The sequence below is a fragment of the Myotis myotis genome, unplaced genomic scaffold, assembly GCF_014108235.1.
Source record: "Myotis myotis isolate mMyoMyo1 unplaced genomic scaffold, mMyoMyo1.p scaffold_m19_p_9, whole genome shotgun sequence".
Taxonomy (NCBI): Eukaryota; Metazoa; Chordata; class Mammalia; order Chiroptera; family Vespertilionidae; genus Myotis; species Myotis myotis.
In genome coordinates, this window is record NW_023416401.1 from 31,692,691 (window position 1) to 31,708,395 (window position 15,705).

Here is a 15,705-nt window from a genome sequence, read left to right on the forward strand (position 1 = left end):
TAGTCCTGCTCCTTCCAGGACAGAAGCTGAGGCTGGTCTTTAATGAACGTGGCTTTTTGTCTAGGGTGTGCAGAGACCCAACATACAACTTCCTCATGCGCATTTTCTAATTCCTACCATTGCATTTTCTTGGGTCATCCGAGAGTGACCTGTGAAGCGCAACAAGTATGCTTACCCTGGAGATTCCCACAGCTGCCATTCCTGAGCCCAGCTCTGGGCCGCACTCAGCACCCTTAAATAACTGCTAACTCCAAGGTAGTTTGGTAAAAGAGGGGAGAAAGCACTTATAGTTGCTTTTAATACTGCAAAGCAGGGTGAAGATGAAGACCTTTGGGGCTAGATTGAAAAGAACCTGGAATGAAGACCCCCTTGTCTTTAAACCTATTCCCTATAGGCATTTCAAAAGCAATGTTCTTCTCAGGGGAATCAGTCTTTCTCTTCTCTTCCCTCTCTGTGCCACAGGTTGGGATCTCCATGCTTTCAGCACAACTCTCTCCTCTCCCCGTTTGAATGTTACTGACTTCCTCTTTATAGATGACTTTTAACTTACCAGAGTAGATGACTCTACGCTGTATTGACCACTGCTTTCCTCCCCCTTCCTCCATCAAGGCTTGGAGCATCACCTACCATAGCTGGCTGACTTTCGTGCTGCTGATTTGGTCATGCACTCTCTGGATGATCCGCAACAGAAGAAAATATGCCATGATCAGTTCTCCTTTTATGGTTGTCTATGCAAATCTATTGCTGGTATTACAGTACATATGGAGTTTTGAACTTCCAGAAATTAAAAAGGTCCCAGGATTTTTAGAAAAGAAAGAGCCAGGAGAACTTGCCTCAAAGGTAAGTGACTAAGAAACCAAGAACATAAAACATTATAACCACAATAAGCATAATAATCATATCTAAACAAAAACTTACAAAAATCGGCTCCGAATATGCACTGCTTTACAAAAATGAATAGACATGAAACTATAATAATTCAAACACAAACAAAACAAGTATTACACCATGCTTTTAGATCTTATTTAAAAGTGCCGATGCTTTCCACTCAAAGAACAAATATAGTCCAAGTTATTTTTAGTATAAATTATACTTTAGTACAGTGATTTTCAATGGGTGTGCTGCAACTGGGACACTTCTGTACTGCAAAATTTTTTAAAACAGGCAATACCTGACTATTGCAGGGGCACTGACCTCTTTTTTTAGATTGTCGAATAATAATAATAAAAAACAACAACAACCAACACAATAATAAGCCATCCGGTATGAATGAATCAAAAATATCCCTATTTTTTTGTTAGATTGGCAAAAACATATATTTTTGGTGTGCCTCAGAACTTTAGTAATTACTTTATGTGTATTAAAGATTAAAAAGATTGAAAATTGCTTGTATAGTAGAAATGAGATGGGGAACCAGTAAAATAAAATGTAAAACATATAGAAGGATTAGAGGACTTTGACAATTGATTTACAAAACAGGCTGAACGCATTGCTGTTACATATAATCATTGATTATTAGTTAAAATATTTTTCTCTAATTATGTCCTTAAAAAGATTTTTAGTAGCAAAAATTAAATATGATATGCTTTTCTTTCTTTACTGATTACATATAATAATCCTTCATCTGTAGTTAGAAAGTTCATAATCTCTTACTATCCATTTATTTTTATGGCCTATTTGAAGATTAGGTGCCACAATTCTCTTGTTTGGTGAACAGAGTAGCATATTCTAAACATACATCCCCTTTGTGTTGGTGACTTTGTGTTAAGACAGTAAAAGCAATCATGTGTAATTAGAATGAGCCTTGAAACCCTTCTTTAGGCAGAGAATTGCTCTCTGATAGAGACATTCATTTACATCACATGAAATTCACCTTTTTTATATGTTACAAGGCATATCATAGAAGCAAATGGGGTGTTGAGTAGACCATACAGAGGATTGGTTCTTATAACAGATTTTTTGGTGAAGGCTATTGGAGGTAAAGGAAAAAAAACCTAACAGGTGAATGCTAATCCTAATAGGTGAATTGGATCATAATCCTCTGTGTTCATAGATCATGACAACTTTATTCATTCATTTATTTGTTTATTAATTCATTCATATAAAGCATCCATACCTACCCTACTCTCACCTTCACTCCCAAACTTTAATATTGATGAGACTTCTAAAATTGCATGTCATCTAACTAGTTGGATTACCTCCTGTCTAATTTAGAATTAACAGTTCTTTGGGGGAGAGGGACATTTGGGGGGCAATAAATTTTTTTACTTATAAAAATGTTATTCTGGGGAAACTAAGGTCTGTACTTATATTTTAATGTACCCAGGAGTTTTAAAAAAAAGGCAGCAAGACTTTGTTATAGGTAATAATACAACTCCAAGATCATAAAATATCTATCGTGGTGACATTGGTCAAAGCACATTATTAAACACACACTGTTAACAGATACCAGATGGGTCACTGTGACAGAAATTAAGAGAAAGAAAGAATATGGCCTGGGTCTTCAAAGGTCTGAACACCTCCGATGGAGGCAGACACAGCTATTTTGCCACATTTTTCAGCTCCTACAGTGTCTCATTTCTGGCTCCACCAAACTACATCAACTACCACCTTCAAAACCTGGCTTTTAACTCACCTTCCCAACGGAAATCAAGCAGGTGCTTGACACTGTCTCGAATAGAAAGGTTAATGGAGCAAGCTCCCACTGAAATGTGGAGAGCATGTTGCATTTGTTGAAATGTATTTACACACAGAATGGTGGCTTAATTCTTGTTTTGCTAATTCTCTATTTTCAGATACTTTTCACCATTACTTTTTGGCTACTGCTGAGGCAACACCTCACCGAGCAAAAAGCTCTTCAAGAAAAGGAAGCTCTTTTATCTGAGGTCAAAATTGAAACTCAGGAAATTGAAGAAAAAGGTAAATTAGTGTGTACCGTGTGTGACTGGAGATTTTTGTGCTCAGCAGAATTACAGAGAAAGAGCCCCTATGCTTCAGACTAGGTGGAAGGTGAACATTCACTTGGAGTGATAAATAGCAGTATTGAACGACGTGAGATTTAATTTACACATGAGATTCACAGGAGTTTTTGAAAATATTGTATCATTTGATCCTCACAAAAGTGATTCCCACTTAAGGGAAGAAGGAAGAAGGGGCTAAAAGAAGTTAAATGATTTATCTAAGGTAATATTGTAAAAGCCACCAAACAATCAGAATTCAAAATTGAAATAGTAGTTTTAATTTGTGTTATTGTTGCCTATTTATTTTTCTAGAACCTGTTGTACTTAAAGCTATCATGGATATTGCAAATGAAATAGGTATTCTAAAAGATTAGTATAAAATATTACCAAATTTATTTCTTTTAAAATATACCATAGAAAGGTTATAAAATTTGACTATGATTAGTTATAAATGCTTCCTTGTTTACTAGAACAGTCTAAAACCATTCAAATCACATAGTAACACATAAAATACATGCTTCCATGTCCCACATCTGACACCTGTTACAAGTGTGGTTTTGGTCAGGGAACCAGCTCGGTGTAACGGCACAGTCTTTTATTTTGAAGATGACGAACAAGATACACAAGTGGAAGGAGAGGCTGAAGAGAAGGGGGAAGAAGAGGAAGAAATGGAAGAGAAGCAAGAGAGTAAGAAAGAAGAGGAGGAGGAGGTGGAAGAAGATGACGACCAGGACATCATGAAGGTCCTTGGCAATTTGGTGGAGGCCATGTTCATTAAGTACTGGATCTACGTCTGTGGAGGAATGTTCTTCTTTGTCAGCTTCGAGGGTAAAATTGTGATGTACAAAATCATCTACATGGTGCTGTTTCTGTTCTGTGTGGCCTTGTATCAGGTGGGTCATCAATTGTCCTCTAGTTTTTAATTCTCACACCCATCCCAGGAATATATGTGCTCTTCCTATGATGGCATTCTAAGTTACTATAATAATCCCGTGAACAAATATCATTTAAGTGATATGCAATTCAAACATTACATATTAAGAACTCTAAAATGGGAAGTGACTTCAGTTTGTTCATAATTTTAAAATTTTAGGTTCTTAAAAAGCAATTAAAAATAGTTCATGAGCTTTTCAAAAATGTTTGATTAAAAAAGGAGCCTATAAAATTAGGTTAATTTTAATAGCAATTTAAGAACAATGACTGAATAATCTAAAATACTGAATGATACTAAGTTCACTTGTGTTCTAGAGTCTGGAATCAGAAAACTGGGTGTGTGTATATACCTCTATTGTAATGTGTCAACTGCTTCAGCATTTTATTAATTAGAAGTTTTAGAATATTGTATTATACTTAATTAGTCTCTCTACAAATTCAGTTTTAACTGATGATAAAAGTTTTAATTCAATGATAGAAACAAGTACAACAGTAAAATGTTCTTGCATGCAGCCAATAAAACACATGAAGCAACTGTAATAAACAAGAGCATATTACATGTGGAGATAAAAATATATCAACTGAAATAAATCAAGTTTTGAAATACTCTTAAAAATTCAGGGAGGTGCTCTCTAATGAACATCCATGGCTTGTAGTAAAGAACAATGTCTTCTCTCCATGGTGGTTTCACATTCTTAATCATATACTACCACTTTGATTTCAAAACTGAGGCAGTTTTCTCCAAGCTGTAAACAAAATGATGGCAGCATCTACTATACTGTTCCTTGAGTGTCCTATAGACCATAGCTTGTGCTAAGAGCCTTACAAACATTATTTTATCCTCTTAACTCTCAGAGTGGTTACTTAGGGAGGAGGAATCAGAAGCTTAGCATGGCCCAGCCACTTGCCTGAAGACATAGTTAACTTGGGGTGCTACCGAGATTCCAATCCAGATCCATTCAATTCCATGAGGAACAGAACTTAGACTTTATTTTCAAGTATTTGTAAATATCATCATCTGTCTTAGTTGAATAAACTGGACATTTTTTGTGAGTTTTTCTATAACCAGTGTTTTGTTTGTTTTTCAATGACTGATTCACAGGTGCACTATGAATGGTGGAGAAGAATTCTAAAATATTTTTGGATGTCTGTGGTTATTTACACTATGCTGGTGCTTATCTTTATATACACATATCAGTTTGAAAACTTCCCAGGCCTGTGGCAAAATATGACTGGATTGAAAAAAGAAAAGTAAGCAATTTTGGTGTATGAAGGAATGTAAAAGTGACAAGCAGGATTAAGACTTGAATGCATATTGTTCAAAACACTTTTATGGAGGATTTTAGTAAAACCTGGTGTAGTTAATGTCTATAAGTTTCTTCAGAACAGGATTTGTGTCTTATTCATTTTTGTTCTCTCCATCTAATCCTGATCTTGGCACATAAAAAGGACTCTATGAATATTGACTGAAAAGTGAATTGACCGAAAGTGAATTTTCAGCTCTATTTTAATGAAATTGCATTTTCTAAAGTCAGTTTTATGTGAAACACACCTGTTTAGTACTTAACCCGTCATGTTTTCTGGTTTCCAAATGGAAGCTCAGCTCTTCAGTTCCTCAGTAGCTCATGGACTCACCATACAAAGCAGCAGCCTCTCCTCACTCGTGTAGCTTGTGCCGTGATTATAAAGAGCAGTCGATGACACAGGGAAAAATTATTTAAGTGCTTATAGACTAGTGGTTATGAAATGATTTTCCTTGTGCGTGTAATAGATGGTACTCTATCCTTTTCTAGTTTGCTTCTTTAAATAACTGAAATTAGTTTAGAAATCCAACCGGAATTGGGCATAGCGTAAATATACTTTTGGTGGCTAAGAGAAGAGATGAAAAGGATCACCAAGCAGCTAGACTAACACCTATTTAATATGTATTCAACAAATATTTATTGAATGCCCTCCATGTGCCAGACACTGTCCTGTGCCTGGGAATACAACAGGAAGCAAGACAGACAGAATCTAAGCCCTTTGCAGTTTATATTCTAGTAGAGGAGACAAACCAAAGAGAGACTTACTGTATAAATTAATTATAAATTGTGACAAGTCTGTGAAGGAAACAAAAACAGGCTGAGGTAGTGAACAATGAGGGATTCCAAACATAAATGAAGTGGTCAGGGCAGGCTGCACTGAGGAGGTGTCACTTTAAGTCCCACCTGAAATATAAGAAGGAGGTTGTCTTGAGAAAAAAAATGTGTGATTGAGATCTGAGATGCTCAAGAGCATCCCAGGCAAAGAGAACAGCAAATGCAAAAGGCTGGACAGAAATTGGCACATATGAGGAACTGAAGGAAGGCTCTCCGCCAGGAGCAAGGGGGTGGAGAGCGGAAGGAGAAGAGGAGAAGAGGTGGGAGAGGTCAGCCAGGCACCTAGGACGAACATGACTTCTTGGTAAGACTGGTTGGTATTTCATTCTTGGTGCAATTTTAAAAAGTCTGTAAAGCGCCTAACTGAGAAAAAGTGATGTGTCAGGAGGCACGAGTAGAAAAACAAGAAGACTGCTCAGTGAGCAATAGCAGTGAGCCTGTGAGACACGATGGTGGCTTCACCCAGAATCGGTGGCGGTAGAGATAGACAGCAGAAGTGCAGATTCAGGAGATGTTCAGGCAGGCCGTGACGGCAAAGTGGATGAATGAGATTTAAGAAAAGAAAGAATCAAGGAAGACTTCCTGACTTTGGAATTTGGCACAAGTTAGACTATTTTACCAGAGGGGACTCGAGTGGTGAAAGAGGTAGAGAACAGCTTGGCTGAGGAAAATAGGGAAATTAAGAATACTGTTTTCAAAACACAAAGTTTGAAATACCTATGAAACAACCAACTTTCAGTAGACATTTTGGTATGAGAGTGAGAGTCCAGAGGAAAAGCCTGCGTTTTAAATGCACATCTGAGTCATTGATGTAAAGATGGTATTTAAATCCCCAGGAGGAGATTATATTTTCTAGGGAAACTAAGCTCCAGAAGGACTCAATACTGAGCCCTGGGGTATTTCAGCATCTGGAGGTTCAATGGAAAAGCAGGAGGTGGTGACAGAAGAGGGAAACCAGGACAGTGTGGGGGCATGAAGACCAGGGTTGTTGCAAGAAGGAATAGAGGCAAAATTAAACAAAGACAGAGAAGCAGCCACTGAATTTGGCAATATCAAGGTTGTTATTGTCCACTGTGAAAGCTGGTAAATTGGACTGCTGGACACCTGACGAAGGTGTCATTTACAGTAAAAAGACTGTGGCTTCATTGCCTAAGAAAGGGTCTTGTTTCTCTCCCCCCAACCCCCCACCCCTCGCAGGCTTGAGGATCTCGGCTTAAAGCAGTTCAGCATGGCTGAACTATTCACTCGCATATTCATCCCAACCTCCTTTCTGCTGGTGTGCATTTTACACCTTCACTATTTCCATGACCGGTTCCTGGAACTCACAGACCTAAATTCCATTCCCAGCAAGGAAGACAGCCCCATCTACAGGTGAGTGAGCGCAAGAAACACACACTTCTTAGGAAGGCAGCCCGAATTTCCCTCCTCCCTTGGCCACCTTGCAAGAAACCAATAATCTAATTTAGAGTTTCAACCTCGAACTTTCCATGAGTATCAACCTGTAAGTGAGAAAAAAAAGAAAAAAATGTGGGATATTTGATGACACTTTTTGAAACAATTGGTAATGATTTATGACATTAATATAAAGTGACCTTGGTAGTTATTGAGTAGATTCAGAGTAGCTGTGTAGACTAAAATAGTTTAGAGTTGGTGATGTATATTTTGTGTCTAGCTAATTCAAAGGATTTTTCTATTGTGCTGAAAACCACTAAGGAAGTCATTGTGAGCGAGAGCTTTCCAAAAGATGATGGGGCAGAATTTTCCCTTCTGTTTTGGAAATGAACCTTCGCTAACAGGATAGAATCTACCATCCACAATAGTGCTTGCACCAATTTAAGGAACACAGTAATTTGATTGTTCCCTATTTGTAACTAGAATAACATTTAAGAAGAAAAAGTGAAGACAACATCTTTTATCAGCATTCTGTTGTTATCTTTGCAACAATAAATATAAAGTGATTACAAGTAACAGAGGGGATATTGCTCTCCCCGCCCATGTGTGCTGCAACCCCAATGGGTTATCGCAAATTCCCCAATCTGTTGTATCACAGGAAAATTGGCATCATTCTCCTATGAATGTCAATACTGATTTTCTTCTCTGCCTCATAGTTAGTCTATGATTCAGTTTTTGGAAAAACGCTTGTTCAGTAACTAAGAAAGCCAAGGGCTGTATTAAGGAGTGTAGATGCCACAGTTGAAAATTCCCCTAACTCTTTTCAAGGGAAAAAATGAGTACATCAAAAGAAAATGAAGTAATATTTCATCAGTCACAGTTTATGAAATACCAAGCTTTCAATTTTCTGCTCTAATAGGAGCTGGAATTATGGATAACTCAAAAACACTTTTACTTGATGATGAAAACATTTTATAATTGTTTTCTCTTTACTGATGACCAGCAGATGTATTTTCCTTGTGTTTTGTTGAACCTGAGCTTACATTTAGTTTTCATTCTGAGCATACTCCAGATGACTGTCAGTGTGTCAGCCAGTCATTATTTCTTATCCTTTTACCACCATAAATAATCAAGCTCAATGAAAACCTGTGTCCTCCTAGTGCCCCAAGAGGAGAAGGGTGTGGACGGGGTAAGTTGCTGCCTTCAATGAGAATCAAACATTCAGAAACATAAAGTAGTTATTAGACTTATCAGGGTGATCACTTTGGAAGGTATATAAACGTCTAATCACTGTTGTGCACCTGAAACTAATATAATATTGTATATCAACATTAATTGAAGTATGAATTAAAAATCTATATATAAGAAAAACAGAAGTTTGGGGGTCCCTAGGAGAGATTATTTGTAGGCAAACTTGTTGGCAGGAAAAATAACACTAAGATTAAAAATTTATAAAAGCAATGCCTACATAGACAACTGAATTTTTAATAATTAGAAAAAATATTATTTAATTATTCTTTTGACATTGCTTGTGATACATATGGGTCAAACTAGCGTTTGATATTTAACTCTGACAATGTAACATAGTTTATTCAATTACAAACCCTCATCATTTTTTCAAAAAGTCATATTCATTAATCAAGAAAAATATTTTAGTCAGCAGAGATTTGAAATGTTTGTAAAACAAATATAACTATTACTAATTGCTAATGAATGCTTTTTAATTTTTTTCTTCTAGATGCCCTTTTCCCCTTGCATCTTTCTTTTCTATGTATGTAGGAGCCTTTTCTTGCCATTATTATTTTTTTTTTTTTAATTTGGCTGCATATGTCCCTCCTACTACAGTTAGTGAGAGCCCAGGCCACCATTATTTTTCATTGTCATGTCTCAGTCCTCTTTCACACAGCCAAATAGAGATTAAGTCACAATTAAAAAACAAAAACAAAACAACAGAGAATTTTAGGACCATAGTTTTATAGAAGACAATACATCTCAGAAAAGATTTTACCAGCCTAAGGAATCACAACTTTTGAAATAGAGGGTATGTGAAAACTGAATTCCCTTGAGTATATATAATATTACTCAATCCTGTAGTTTCTGGGGAGGGACTACAGCCTCATGTCAAGATGCATTTCCCATGTGTCCTCGGCTGCTCCATTTACAGCCCTTACTCTCTACACCATAGCAAGAGAAGAAAGGTTGCAATGATCTGAGCAGTGTGAGGTCACTGCTTGCCTTCCTCACAGCTTTGCTTTATCACTAAGCACACCCTTAACAGTTACTTTCCACTAAAATCTAAAGGGTAAGGGGAGAGTAATAATAGCAGCTATCTGAAGAGCTTAGGTACATGGAATTTTATTTTTAGTTTTGTGTTGGGGGAAAAAGCCTTCTGGAACCTTAAAGAATTTGAAGGACTCACTCCAGTTTAGTATTTTTGGACTTCATATAAGAGTTTAATATAAAAGCTCCCAAATTTTAACTTCAAACATATGCTCTATACCCCATCTTTTTAGCAATTCTTTCCCATTGTAGTATTTTTCTTACTTATAATGTGCACCTCACATTATTATTATTATTATTATTATTATTATCTCTGGAGTCCTAATCATTGACTACATTAAATTTGAAATGATGAAGAAGAAGAAACATTTTCACACCCTAGCTGGTTTGGCTCAGTGGATAGAGCATCGGGCCTGCAGACTGAAGGGTCCCTGGTTCAGTTCCAATCAAGGGCGCATCCCTGGATTGCGGGCTTGATCCCCAGTGTGGGGCATGCAGTAGGCAGCCAATCTGTGATTCTCTCTCATCATTGATGTTTCTGTCTCTCTTTCCCTCTCCCTTTCTCTTTGAAATCAATAAATATATATTTTAAAAAAAGAAAAAAATATTTTCAGAGCTTGGATTAACTATCATGCTTTGCTTTCTCTCTCCCACCTCCTTCATAGATGCTTTAATAAAGAGGGCCCACAAATTGGGAATAATCAAATTGTTGTGTTCCTTAAATTGGTGCAAGCACTATTGTTTCTGTAAATATCCAACTGTCCTTGTCCTATTTTGTCCATTGCGTGTGTGTGCTATGTGCATTGTACACATAGGTAGTGTTGGGAAATGTCACATGTCTGGAGCAAAATTTATTGTGCTTAGCTGTACCAAATTTGTAAAGTCAGCATTATGAAAAAGTTTTATGAAATACATAAGAGAACATTATTATTTCTAAGTTGGTATTCTCAGGACTATCATTTCGCTCATATATTGGTAAAAATATATAATATCATACCACAGTTATAATTCTGATATAATATATACTTAATAATAATGTACTAAATATTCATTACTTATTTAAATATCCACCACTGCAATTTGTCTTAAATTTGAAGGTATTGTGATGCATATAGAAATAAAATGACTTTTTTTAAGCTTCTCTTTTAGAAAAACCTTAGAGAACAATATGGTGAATATGGTTATCTAGTAGGATTGTATTTTTTTTTTTAATTCTGGAAAAGGAGTAAGAATTAATCCTTGAGATTGTATTTTATTTGATAGGGATACTCTGCAAATGTAAACATTACAAATTTTTAATAAGGTATGTAAGATGGGAAGGGATGAGAAGAATGGAGAGACTTGTTATATTTTTCCTGAACATGTCTAATTTCATGTTGCTATGGGATGTTGCTATCTGTTTTTGGGTGCCTGAAATGTTTGTTGATGACATACCTGATGATGGAATGCTTACAAAACACAATCTGCTTTATTCGCCTCTGTCTAACAATCTCCTTTCTCTCTCCACCCTGTCTCTCTATTGCCACCGCATGCAACCTTGTGCTTCCACCTCTCACCTCGTAGCCATGCCAAAGTCAATGGGCGTGTGTATCTAATAATAAATAGGTGGGTACTTCGATGTTTTCTCTCTTGTTTTTGTTAAGAAGGGTCTCTTGGTATGTTAAACACCTAACTGTTTTGTAACTGAAAAGTTATGTCATCAGATAGTGGACAATGGTCTTCAGGTATGCTCATGGATGTATTTTGCAAATCAAACCATTTGGTGTTTATTCCAAATGGTGCTGCCAAGTGGATTCGGAGGAGGTTGACGAGGGTCTTCAGCTGGTGCTCACTCAGCCTTTGGTCTTTGTTCAAATTTCTTTGGTAGAATTAGCTCAAGGCTGGCCTGGGAGCTCATCTTTCTCTTCAACACATAATTGAGAGCTCAGCTCAAGAACCACCTCCTCCACAGACTTGCCCATAAGCGCCAGCTTTCCTGCTAAAAGTAACTGTCCTTCCTCTGAATTCCCATGGTCCTTTCTGATCGCTGCCTCCCAACACTTGCCTCCCAGCCCTCTAGCTGCCTGCTTGTCTTATCTCCCTGGTCAGAGGTGTCAGTTCCTCAGGCCTGAAGACCCTGTATAAATCACCAAGGTATCCACATATCACCTACCTTGGGGCCTTACCCATTAGTTGACCCTCAGTAGATATTTACTAAATGAAGTGAAAGTAGTCACAATAGTGCATGGTGAAAAGAAAATTAAAACATCGATTTTTTTCAAATATAGCTCTACATATTGAAGAATGATATTTTACATCACCAGATTTCACAATATATTTACATAACACAAAAGGCACAAAGACAGACACTGAGACACAACCCTATCTTAGATGCATGTCACCTAGCTGGGGAGATAAAAAAAATGCAAGTGACCACAAAGAGTGGCATTGATAGTATTGTGTATATATTTGTCCTCAAGTGCTCCAACAGTTCAGAGTAAAGATCCTTTGGCATCTCATTTGCTAAAACTATTCTTATTTTATTAACTAGGTCAATTAAAATATCCACTCCCGAAACTTCATGTCATTAGTAATAAAACCAATAATTTAAGTAATAGAAACACTTATCTTGCAATAAATCCAATTAACATGCCTCTTTGAAAGAGTTTTTTTTTTTTTTTTTTTATTCTATTCACTTTTCTCTTAGGTAAAATCCCAAGGCTGACAACCAAATAGCAAACCTTAGGGGGTAGAACTTCTAAAAGGAAGTGCAAAAAATTAGTGCATCCTTGTGCAGATTGTGAAAGAAGGAGGAATGAGGACTGGCTGGTTGCTTTCAGAAGCCAGTTTGTTGACAACCTGAGAGAGCAAAGTGAACCTCCAATTTTTAGCTGATAGGTACAGAAGTAAAATGCAGACTCTAGCTAGAAATCTTGACCAAGTATTCAAATCTCATCGCTCAAAACATGAGGGACTATTATCTCTTTCTCTCTTTGTGATTCTCATAAAGCGTTTACCACTTGCTTTATGAGGAGATGGCAGGGACACCAAAGAGGACAGGAATTGGTTTATGGGCCAGGTAGGCAGAGCCTGATGCAAGTTTTGGTCCTGATTGCCCGAGACTTATCTCTTGAGAGAAACTTATGCTTGTTACCCCAAGTCACCAGGCCCCTGAATTCACTCAGGAGTCCCAGAATGATCAAGATTCAAAATGATTAAAAACTCCAAGTATTCCAACATTGGCACTATCCTCTTCCTAGTGGAATCTTTCACTGTTGTCTGAGTATTAGCATGTTAATAAAGGCCAGAGCTATGCCCAGAAAGAAACATTACCAAACAAACTCGTCTCTCACTTGATAACATGTGCTTCTTGAGGGTTTTTCTAAAATTAAATTTATTGGGGCGACATTGGTTAATAGGATCAGATAGGTTTCAGCTGTAGATTTCTATGTTACAAGATCTGTATACTGCACTGTGTGCCCACTACCCAAAGCCAAATCATCTTCCGTCTCCATATATTAGGAACATATGCTTCTGAAAGGCAGTATGTGTGTTCAGTTTTGAAGAAAACCTACTTTTGATTAGAATGATAAGGTGAATGCTTTTATTAAGTAAAGAAACTTTATTTTTCCCATAATTTATTTATGCTCACTGTTGTGCTTTTAAGTCCCCAATGAAAGTGGATTAGCTGTATTCAATCAACTTCTGGGTTGATTAAAATGTAGACATTACCTTATAAGGTAGGAGGCAAGGCAAAGTGTTGAGGAGAATAGGTGACTGATGACATTTCAATGATATGAAGAATTGTGGGGAAGATCCAACTGAATTGGTAATCAGTATGTATTAGAATACTTTAGAGGGAGCAATGGGTATTTCTCCCACAGATACAGAAATGGAAGCCATTTACTCCCCATCCTGCCTAGTGGATTAGTTTGGAGGAATTAGTACCACACATGTTTAAGATGTGATATTAAATTTACAAGTCATTTGCTCCTCTATGAATGCAGTCTTCAAAAAGTGCTTATAGTTTCTAGAAAATAATCTTAAACACTATAAAATTCTACTTTAAATGTTACTTATGAACACTATAGGTTTACAAGAAATCTTCTTTCTAGTAGTCTAATGAATGGGGTGAATGCAGTTTGCATTACCACATATTCCAAATCAAAATAGTTATAAGTAAATGGAATATAGATGGAGATTTTACAAAGGTAGAATTTCCATTTTCTTTAATGGGAACTAGCTTAATATGTGGCTTTTCAACATCAAATTCTTGTATAGAATTAAGCCTCTTTAATTCTCATGTAACATAACCTGTTTCTGCTGTTTCAAATAAGAATGCCTCGCCCTAGCCAGTTTGGCCCAGTGGATAGAGCTTGGCCCACAGACACCCTAGACGGTTTAACTCAATGGATAGAGCTCAGCCCATAGACTGAAGGGTTCTGGGTTTGATTCTAGTCAAGGTCATGTACCTTGGTTGCAGGTTCCCCTGCCCTGGTCGGGTTATGTGCAGGAGGCAACCAATCGATGTGTCTCTCTCACATTGATGTTTCTCTCTGTCTATTTCTCTCCCTTTTACCCTCTCTAAAAATCAAGGGGAAAATATCCTCCAGTGAGGATTAACAACAACAACAAAAAAATGCCTCTCCAATGCATAGAATTTGGTCACCAAACAGTCAATGAATCATAGTGTATGCCAAGCATAATGCTGAATTTTGCAAGGGATATGAGTAGAGTATGACTGGATTTCTGCCCTCCAGGAGAGAGTCCTCAGAATAATAATTAGAATAAAATGATGTTGGTATAAATAGAGAAACACACACAAAGGGCTGTGTAATCATGAAGGAAAGAGGGCTGTGTAATCATGAAGGAAAGAGAGGGTGAATAAACAGATAAATATCATCTGTTTTGTTAGAATGCAAAAGAACAGCCAGGGAGAGAACTTTTATTTTATTTAAGAAATAGTGAGAGGATTAATGCTCAGAGCCTGAACCATAATAAAAACAAGGCAACACAGTTATAAGCATGGTTAAAGAAAACGCAGAGAGGAAAATGAGCTCCCGTGGGAAAAGGCATGAAAAAAGTGGGATTGATGGAAGTAGGAGGGAGAGGGCTATTTGGAGGCCTGAAATAGAAACCCTTCATATGATGATTCGGTAATTCACACGTGATAATCAGTAAAAAAAATTACCAGTACTTTAAGTTCCTTAGCCAAACGTTTCAGGGAATGTTGGTCCCAGAGTGTGATTTTAAGTGTAGCTTGAAAAATCTGGATCCTTTCTTTTTCATTTGCTTGTGGGGGGAAAGGCTAAATGAAGGTATACATTCTTTCCTGGAGACTCAGGAAAGAAAACTGTATTTTTCTTTGAGTCTTTCATTCAATAAACTCCACTCAGTATACCCTGTGTTGAAGGGCACTCTGGGGCCTTGTTGCTTGAGGACTTTTGTTATGTAGCCACAGTAGCAGGTGCAGAAACAGCTTCATCTCTGTGCTTTACTCCATAAATAACACGAATTATTAGAAAGCTCTTTGTCAGTACCAAGCCATGGCAGTGTCGATGGAGACATTAGAAATGCACTCTGAGATGGTCATGCTTCCACAGTAAAAGCTAGAAATCCCTGTCGTGACAAAAATGTTTATCTTCTCACTTACAAAATGCAAGCCCCTGGCAATGCTGAAGAGAACATATACATACTGACAATGGCAACCGCAGCACCCGACTGCTTTTGCATTTAGTACCATTTGCTCTGTAGAGTGCCGAGAAACAGGAACAGCAGTGTGCTCGCTGCGGTGTGATGTGCAGTGCTGGTGTGTAACATTTGACATGGCAGTTTCAAGACTGGGCAACTTTTCCCAAACATGGTAGGGTCCATTGACTAGCTTTAGAAAATATGTCCACTTAACTTCTTCCACCAGGGCTGAAACATCCTTAGAATGTTATTTCTTCATGCAATTAATAATTTGTTTCTGGCATTATTTAATTTACCTGCTTGACAACAAGCAGGCCGGCGTGGCTCAGTTG

The 15,705-nt window shown here is 37.3% G+C and overlaps 1 protein-coding gene across 5 annotated transcripts in view; it reads left to right on the plus strand.

Moving 5' to 3' along the window:
- Positions 1-15,705, plus strand: part of PIEZO2 (piezo type mechanosensitive ion channel component 2) — a 342,209-nt gene that overhangs the window by 250,196 nt on the left and 76,308 nt on the right. For all 5 annotated transcript variants that reach the window (XM_036322510.1, XM_036322514.1, XM_036322512.1 and 2 more), the window contains 5 exons: positions 610-840; positions 2,796-2,919; positions 3,567-3,853; positions 4,996-5,144; positions 7,229-7,402. In XM_036322510.1, coding sequence (XP_036178403.1) covers positions 610-840; positions 2,796-2,919; positions 3,567-3,853; positions 4,996-5,144; positions 7,229-7,402 — 965 coding nt within the window. The remainder of the gene's footprint in view (positions 1-609; positions 841-2,795; positions 2,920-3,566; positions 3,854-4,995; positions 5,145-7,228; positions 7,403-15,705) is intronic.